Here is an 8,977-nt window from a genome sequence, read left to right as displayed (position 1 = left end):
ACAGAATGACTCACACTGCTCACACTGCTCGCCGGTCCATGGAAATGTTAAGAGAGTTGTTCGTTGGATGTCTTGCTTCTTTAAGAGGAGACATTTCCTGGCCCCCACGGTCACCCGACTTATCACCTTGCGATTTCTTTCTGTGGGTACACCTAAAGGCTGAAGTGTACAAACATCGTCCCAGAAATCTGCAAGAACTAAAGCATGCCATTAGGCAGGAAGTGGCAGCCATTACAAGGGAAGTTACACGAAGAACTATGGGCAACTTCAGGAAAAGACTTCGTGAATGTCTTAACAATAGGGGACATCATTTATCGAACATAATTTTCAAAACCAAGTTAAGTGTGCTGAGTGATATGAAAAAATGGCATCAAATAAGCTATTCACTAATAAAATTAATTGTTTTGTATGTGTCGTATGATTTTTGCAAAAGCCTATTGAAATCAGGGACTTTTTTGAAGGACCCTGTATAAAGGCTTGCTGGCCTTACATGGCCTACTATTGACAGCATAGTAGTTCTCTAATTTGATCAATACGTAAACACGTAACATCTCCGATTACGTTTTTCACACTGGGTAAGGAAGAGACGTATTCTTTCTTCTTGAGCTACTGCGTCTCAGGCCTGCTACCACATGCTACGGTAGGTATAGAAGTAAAGCAACAATCCATGATATTCGGTTACGGTTGACTTAATGTGGAATCTGTTCACTTTGTATGATTCCTGTTCATCTGTTCTCTCAATGTGTGTATTCCTACATACTATAGTTTCTCGAACTGTTAAACCATTGTTATGCATAGGTAAGCTATGCATGAACGTTGGCGAGGATAACCTTCAGGCCAGTAATTCTTTCAGCACTTGAAGCGAGCTGTAGTTAGGTAGCTTCATCAGACATGTCGCTGAACTTTATTTTCAGTAGGGCTAATTCGGTGAAACGTAGAATCCATTCCCAGCATAAACTTTCTTACTATTGGCAGATTAAATTTTACTTCCACTAACTATCGTCATATTGTTTCCAGGTTGCAACGAATGGTCTATAATTATACCTAATGCTTAGTGGGACGTGAGCCAAAAAATTATCTCTCAACTGTCATTAAGATCTAACGCTCATCTACTACAACTAGCCTTACATCAGTTCTTAGTTCACCGGTACAAATTTATTGGTCCTATGTGCGGCAAACGATCATCTTGCTAACTCTTTGCATACCTTGCACTGCTATTAAGTTCAATATACTAATACACTGATACTCCACTTGCTTACGATGGAGAATTTGACTTTCGCCTTTGTCTGGATAGACGTAACATTTGAAGCTTTCGTTCTAAAAATACAACCCGTTAATGTATTTCATACAAAACGGAAACAATTCGTGTTCGTGAGTTCTTATAACTCTATAGCTTCTGCATAACAATCAAATGCCCCGAAGGAGGATTTTGAAAAGTCTTGTTATTGTGCTGCAAGCGAAATAAATATAACGAACAATAATAAATAATTTATGGTTGATAAAAGTAATTCAAATCTGATAGGCCCTTCTTGTTTCTGAATCTATTATTATTTATTAGAATTGAGTTTCCATATTGAACAGTTTGAGGGTACAGAAGTTTCTTTTTCACGCGAACATTTTTTTATGAGCGGTATATATGCTGCACTTAAGTTTGCAAATAATGTCTATCAGTTCTCGAGAATTTCAACCCAACATAACCTTGTTCACTTGCATTTCAAGTCACGATGTACGACACAGGTTCACTGATCAAAACTGATGAAATCCATTGCGCTTCAGCCTAATATTCCCTCAGTAGTTTTGCTTGCCCGCAAAGCAATAGCAGGAAATCTGGAGGCCAGCCTAACTATAGTTCCACCGCACTAACTGCAAGATGTCGGGTGCACGAATGACTTGCTGTGCTATCCAATTTCCCTGCAGAAATTAGATAGCACATTAGTTGCACTTCATGAGTATTGTTAATATAGGTATTAATTAAATGCAATGCACGCCCAAGTTAGGACCTTACTTCATTAGACAGGGAGGTTTGTATCTTTACTTAGCTGTTACGGTACCTGCAGCAAGAGAAATGCTGACATCTTGCCACCCGATCTTACTAGATAAGTGCCTACTCTTACATGTTCAAACATGATGCTATCTTCAAGACATTCAAGGCTGTCACAACCGACGAAAACGTAGCCGAAATTCTAGACCGTCAGTTTCATTCAGTGTTCACCAGGCATGAGAATATCTCTGAGGAGTCAGGAGGGCCATCGTGTGACTCCCTACAAACGTCTACTACATGGACAAGGCACACATTTCGAGCACTGGTGTTATTGGCTGCTACCTAATTTCTACCCCTCCAAAGCCTGCGGCTCGGATAGGATAAAATGCGTTCAAGTTCAGAGGATTGACGGCAGAACTAGCTCCATCGCCCTCTGGTACCAGACCTTTCTGCCGCTGGAATTCTGACTATTGTCGGAAACGATTCACATGTGCGCTCTGAGTACAAGAAAGAAGATGCATGTTACTGTGCTGAGAACTACAGACCTGTCTCGCTGATCTGTATCCATGTAACCTCTTGGAGCGTAAGCTCGTCAGTGAGATCTTGGTGTAGTGTAAGGTGCACGGACCAAGAAATTCTGTACGGTGAATTCTCTCTTTACGGTGTAATATGGTTCACCGTACGGTGTAATGTTACACCGTACATACTGTATCTCTGTACGGTGTAATATGGTTTTCTAAGCTGTCACTCCTGTGAGACTCAGTTGCTGGACCTTGTGGACGAGGTGCTGATAGCTCGCGAGCAGGGTTTCCAGGAGGATTTAAGCGTATTCGATTACCTTGATTTTTCGTTGGGGAGATATTATTTCTTAGAAAAGTGGTACGAAAAATTCGAAATTTGTAAAAATTGGCGCCTTTGCCCTTCTCTACATTTTACATAACTTTCAACTTAAATTATACGTAAACTATTGAGGGTAGCAACTTGAAGACGTTTGCATGCAACAGAGAAGAGTTTTAAGCTGTCGTACGTGGCGGCAACCATCAGTGCAAGTCATTTTGCGCTCACTAGAACGCATCCTTTTTGAGAAGTAGGCTTGTGACAATATTGCTCCGGTTGTACTCATTTCAGGCGATAGAGGGTTAAGAGCGTCAGAAAGTCACTCAGTGTGTATTAACTAAGCCTTGCTCTCAGTTTTATGTATTATTTTCCTGAAAAAAAAACGTTAAATACGATAAAGTAAGTAAGTTATAGAGTAGATAAGTAGATAACAATAACTCACTATAATCGTAGAAGATGTTAAGTTCAGCTTATTCATTGACAAATTTTAATTTTCTACAATGCAATAGGCTTCGAATTGTTCAACTTTCGAATTCGCCACGGGTTTGAAGCGAGTTTCATTTAATTGTTAAACTATTTTACGAGCAGTAGTTAAATTACATCAATTTTTAGAATTTTCTTTGTCGGCGTGATGTTCAAGTTATTTTATCCTTAAAATACTTTAATTGAATCCCTTGCCGATATGACGCTATACGTATACGCTGACCGAAAATACCCATCTGGATGTTACAGACGAAGCTTGGAAATTGCCTTATTACGCAACGAGGATTTTTGGTCAAGTTCATCTCCTAAAATTAATTATCCACAATTAATTTAAATAATTTGTGTTTAGATGACTTCTTTGATTTAGTGTTACTATTTTCTGCTATTGTAATAGGATCTTACCGAAATTATTTTTATGAATATATTTTCTTTTATGGTTATGGTAGGTAAAGAGTAAACTTCACATGAAGTCCATTCTCTCTTATAGCAATATTAGTAAGCAATCAAAGAATATTTTAATGATGTGGGCTCAAATAACATGCTAGAGTGCAATAGATATGTATTTTTCGTAATTCACTTAATTGTTTACGCAGAGGGTGGCTGTGCACATTAAATTACGCAAAAGGCCTTCGAAATTATTCGGGGCATGGAAGCTGGTTATGTTGGATGTCAGCACAACCGTTGATGTGGTTGCTCTCCAGAAAGTCAGAAACCCGCGGGGGGATTTGTCAGCGATTTCTTCGTCAGGACGACTCGAGTCCAGCATGGAGCCGGAGAGCTCGACGTCTCCGGTCAAATTCTCCTCAGTCGACAGAGTTGGTTGAACTTCCAGGTAACGGCGTTTGCGACACAAAGCGGGCGTTCGAACTACAGAAAAGTAGTAATTAAAAATTCAATTATTATCGTAATGAACTGTTAGGCTTTAACTCATTATTCTTTATTTTATTATTATATTAATATCTTATTCATCTTTAACTTATCTCATTATAATGAATATTAGCATTATCAAAATGTCGTTGACAGTTTTTAGGTTTTGTGTGGATCAACAGTCTAAATTTGAAATAAAATCCTCCAATAACAGACTTCCTTTATAACATATTGACCGTAGGTTGTCATTGTGCTTTAATTTTGCGGATATTTTAAAAGCTATACATTACTTAAAGCTTAAAATCTATGTTGCTAGTGATTCTTTACTATAAGAACCTCTCGTTGATTCCCCAGACATGACAAGAAGCTTTTGGTCCATATACCGCACTCAAATTCCGCAACAAACCCGGTCTCCAATATGAATATTCATATTAAATATTCAGATGCAACAGAAATATTCATATTACAAGTCTAAATATTGAAATATATCTTCCCTTGTCCTACGTTCTCACTCACTCGTCTGTGATGTTTTGGTATATTTGTGTAGCAATTATTTTCTGATACAAATCTCTTACCGCAATACAATGTTGATGATGTAATACTGCATGAGTCTCGATTCAATGGTACAATCCGAGGAATAATTGAAACAGAAATTGTGTTATGCGCTGAGCATTAACTGTATTTTGGGAAACTAATGAGCCATAAGACATTATAGTTTTTAATAAATGATCTATTCATATATAACAAAAAAGATGGATTTTATGGTATGGTATAGAGAGTAAATGGCGAAAACCACCTAAAATTTATGTTTTTGGTGAGGTGCCGGTGGAGCTAGAGAGTGTGAAGGTACGTACTGACAAAGCAGGTCGGTGCGTACCTTAATTATCTGTGAAGATACTCACAGACAATGCGGGTCTTGGTGGAGGTGACAGTGGAGAGCGTTGTTAAGGCCCTGATTGAGAACCGAGAGGCTTCGAACAGGCTCGGCTCTTCCCTATGCGTTTCTTCACTAGTTAGGATAGACTTTACTCCACTCGCAAATGAGATGGCGATATGGATTTTTCCATACTTACCCAGCTATTTATTTATATGCGTCGACCAGTAACAAAAAATATGTAAACTTTGTATTAAAAGAGTTCTATTGAGAGGAAATTTCAAGAAACTTTGAATATTATTGTTCATCATGTCTGCGACTTTTTAACTTTTTTCGAGTTGTAAACGGGTTGTAATTTTTATTCTCCATTGAATGGTATACTCGGCATTCCTTGATCAGCCTCCTTGTTGTAGATATTTTCTACCGAAAAATAGTTATGATCGAGTTTGCTGCTACGCGGAGGGAAAATCCCGCATACTAGCTGCTCAAATGGAGACGTTGTGTAATGTTTGAGGGGAAAGAGACGTCGTAAATTACTCAACTGTCAGTTCACGACGGGTGGCATGGTAAATGCGAAGTCAATGAGGGGGCGAAGAATAATACGTGGCCAGTGGTCGGCCTATCCAATTAGTTATAGCCGACCGTTGGCCATTCCTCGGCCACCTGAAAGCGACCAGTTGCCGCGAAGAAGGGTCTGGCTATGATATCATATTACAATGAGTACAAGCTCGAGGGTAGCGACTGGCCGAGCTTCGGGCAGATCAAGGATTTTACACGATGGTCGCGAAAACCTCGCTCTCAGACTTCGCTGCATTTTGACTACAAGCCTTAAGCTAGGGTACTCACGGACAATGCAGGTCTTGGTGGAGGTGACGGTGGAGAGCGTTGTCAAGGGTACTCACAGACAATGTAGGTCTTGGTGGAGGTGACGGTGGAGAGCGTTGTCAAGGGTACTCACAGACAATGTAGGTCTTGGTGGAGGTGACGGTGGAGAGCGTTGTTAAGCTAGGGTACTCACGGACAATGCAGGTCTTGGTGGAGGTGGTAGAGGATACAGCTGTTAACACTGTAGTTGTTCTTGCCACTAAGCCGAACAGTCGAGCTTCTGCAAAATGTAGGCCAATATTACTTGAGTAAACCGTTCTGCTCGGACAATATTTCAATGGTCATAAATTATTTGGTCTAAGAGATTGCCAAGTTTATTTTGCATATTTTTCAGTAATATTTTGTTACATTTAGTTTTGTGATAGATCATTTGCAATAAATTTCACACCGTTTGACGCTCGCTCTCACCATTTTGCGCCGACTCATCGAGCATTGTCGCCGCCTCCGTTGTAGTTGCTGCCGGCAACAGCGCCGTTGCTGCCTCAGTTCTCGTCAACGTTGTTGCCGATGCATCGGTCGTCGTATCCACATCTCTTATCGTTACCGTCGTTGGCACCGTTGTTGCCGATGCATCGGTCGTCGTATCCACATCTCTTATCGTTACCGTCGTTGGCACCCTTGCTTCGATCATCGTCGCCATGGAGATGATCAAAATGAAAGAGGACGCCCCAAGTATCTGTGAATGTACTATAAGAAATTCTGTTCCATTTTAATTTAAGGAAGACTATGAAGATTAAGTTTCAATAGTTGTTAACGTCTAGGATAAGGAATTAACAGTAGGAGCTTTTTGAAGGTGACAAATCGTGCATTCTAGATTGCTGTATAATGTACAGCATAATATGTGCATTTTCTCTCTATATTAACTTGATTTAATGAATGGAATGGGCCCCTAGTCCTGTTAATGCATGCAAATTCACTTCTTTGGTTGGACCCAACATGCAAAGTCGTCTATGACGCATTAATTACTTTGGCCTTATTTCCGGCCTAGAACCTTAACCTTATTAACTTATTTACCAAATTAGCTGAGTTGGGCCAACCTATTACTAACCATTGCTTATTGTATCTAAATCAAACCTCTGAATGGCATCAACGCCACTTCTAAATGGAGCCATCGGCAATAATTTAGAAGGTTGGGGAATCAATATTTGATCGCAATTAACTATACGACTATATTTGACATCATATTGTTCAATTAAGAAGCCCATTGTATTTTACTGTGATTCAAGAAGTCTTTGTTACAGTATAATGACGCACGTCACCCGTCACCCATTCTGCGTGAGCTATATGTCTTGAGGAACGCCTCGTCTATTTGCTGCTGCCGTATATAGTGTCGCAAAGGTTAATACTGGGAATTAAGTTCACTGTCAAATCATATGCCGATAAATTGGAATACAGAATATGATCATATAAAGCATACTTGAACTAAGTTTGTCAGTTAATCAGACTGTTTTTTTCTCTGGTTGCAGTTGCGCCACTGCTTCTTCAGTTCTGAATTCTTTTGCCTTCGAAACCTTCGAAGATTTATCCTGTGGATTCTCAAATAAAGTTTATCAGCGATTACATTCGTGTAAATTCCTTAATTAGGTACTTCAACTCATTTTCACTCCCAACGTTAGAACTAATGCCATTCTGGATGCTTAAATGAGTAACGAGCAATAATTAATCATTTGGACAATCATTGGTATGAAGCCGTTATAAACCAGAGATATCAGATTGAAATTGCTTAGTTATTCTGAAAATGATTCATCCTGATTATAGAAATTTCTGAAATTAGTTATTTCAAGCAATATTAATTGTTAAGATAGAATATACCACAACTTGCGACATGCGAAAAAAATTATTAATTGAATATTGTGAAAATAATAATCATTAATTAGAAATTAATTGTTTTCTTTAAATCTGGTGCACAAATTTATTAGGTTCTTGTGAAAATCGTAACCTGAAGCTTGAGCAGTGATAAAACGCATAAGCTGAAAGAGTAATGCAGGTATGAAATATGCAGCCTTCTTAACCACAATCGCATGAATCATTATGAATATTTCGAACGTGTAAACTAAAACGGTGACCAAGATGATCATAGTACCGCTTTTTCCTAATGGAAATATAAAGCTCTGCGATTTGAAGCATTGATGAACTATGCACATCCCCCAAAAAACGCTGAAGACATTTAAACATTTGTAGTGTTCTAAACAAGAAAAACGTACTCAAAAGAATTGTAACATTTCGCATGGATCAAGAATTGGCACCGACAAGATAAAAGCAAAAATGATAACAACGGCAAGTAGATTACGCTCATAATGAAATCTGAAATAGTAAATTTGAATAGTTATTTGAAAACTGTTTTTTGTTGTTTGGAGTTCGTGCGACATTGATAAAATTTGAATATGGTTCTTAAAGTATTATTTTGCATATGTTCAAGTGAAGATTGCTTTACACCCTCAATTTAGAATAGCCGAATTAATGATTAAGGTTAAAATTTTGCTCATTAAATGTAATAAATTTCAATAGTAGTTACGATACTGTCGTTAAGAAGATATCAGAGCCGAGGCGCACAGACTCACCATGCTTGTGATCAGGTAGAGGTAAGAGTTCTCAGGCAACTAGGACGATTCTTTAAATATAAATCGGTTATGCGCGAACACGTATTTAAACTACAGCCTTTCCTCATTTTTTCGGTGTAATATTTCCTTGTTTCAGTTAAGTTTAATCGAACGGTTCCTGTTTTTATTCGTATTAAGCAAATCGGCAGAAGATATTACCAAATGTAGAGTTGAGCAGACGCAGAAAAACCTATTGGTCGAGTCATCTTCATTTTGAACTGACGCTATAAACAGATCGGTTGCTACTGCAAAACCTAAGCTTTGTTCAGAAAATAAGTTTTCACAGTTACCGCCCCTCATTTTTTACTAGAACATGGCAACATTTTTCCCAATAAACAAACTAAAACTGACACGTCCTCGAACCAGAAGAAACAACGTCAGTTTTATAATTAAAGAATCACTCAACTAGTTAAGTCAGTAAATGATGGCAAAAATGCTCATTCTTGTGTA

General features: G+C 38.6%; 1 protein-coding gene across 1 annotated transcript; it reads right to left on the bottom strand.

The window, feature by feature from the left end:
- Nucleotides 1–3,516: 3,516 nt before the first annotated feature.
- Nucleotides 3,517–8,510, bottom strand: LOC108682920 (hepatitis A virus cellular receptor 1). The gene is made up of 4 exons (XM_018172176.1): nucleotides 8,489–8,510; nucleotides 6,336–6,603; nucleotides 6,061–6,147; nucleotides 3,517–4,168 (listed from the first exon to the last, which is right to left on the bottom strand). The coding sequence occupies exons 1-4, from the start codon at nucleotides 8,489–8,491 to the stop codon at nucleotides 3,879–3,881; spliced, it is 648 nt and encodes a 215-aa protein (XP_018027665.1). The 5' UTR covers nucleotides 8,492–8,510; the 3' UTR covers nucleotides 3,517–3,878.
- Between the last annotated feature and the right edge of the window lie 467 nt (nucleotides 8,511–8,977).

This window comes from Hyalella azteca, unplaced genomic scaffold (assembly GCF_000764305.2).
Source record: "Hyalella azteca isolate HAZT.00-mixed unplaced genomic scaffold, Hazt_2.0.2 contig10340, whole genome shotgun sequence".
In the NCBI taxonomy this organism is placed as follows: domain Eukaryota; kingdom Metazoa; phylum Arthropoda; class Malacostraca; order Amphipoda; family Hyalellidae; genus Hyalella; species Hyalella azteca.
The sequence above is the reverse complement of the archived record's forward strand: the minus strand, read 5'-3'. Positions and strand labels throughout refer to the sequence as shown.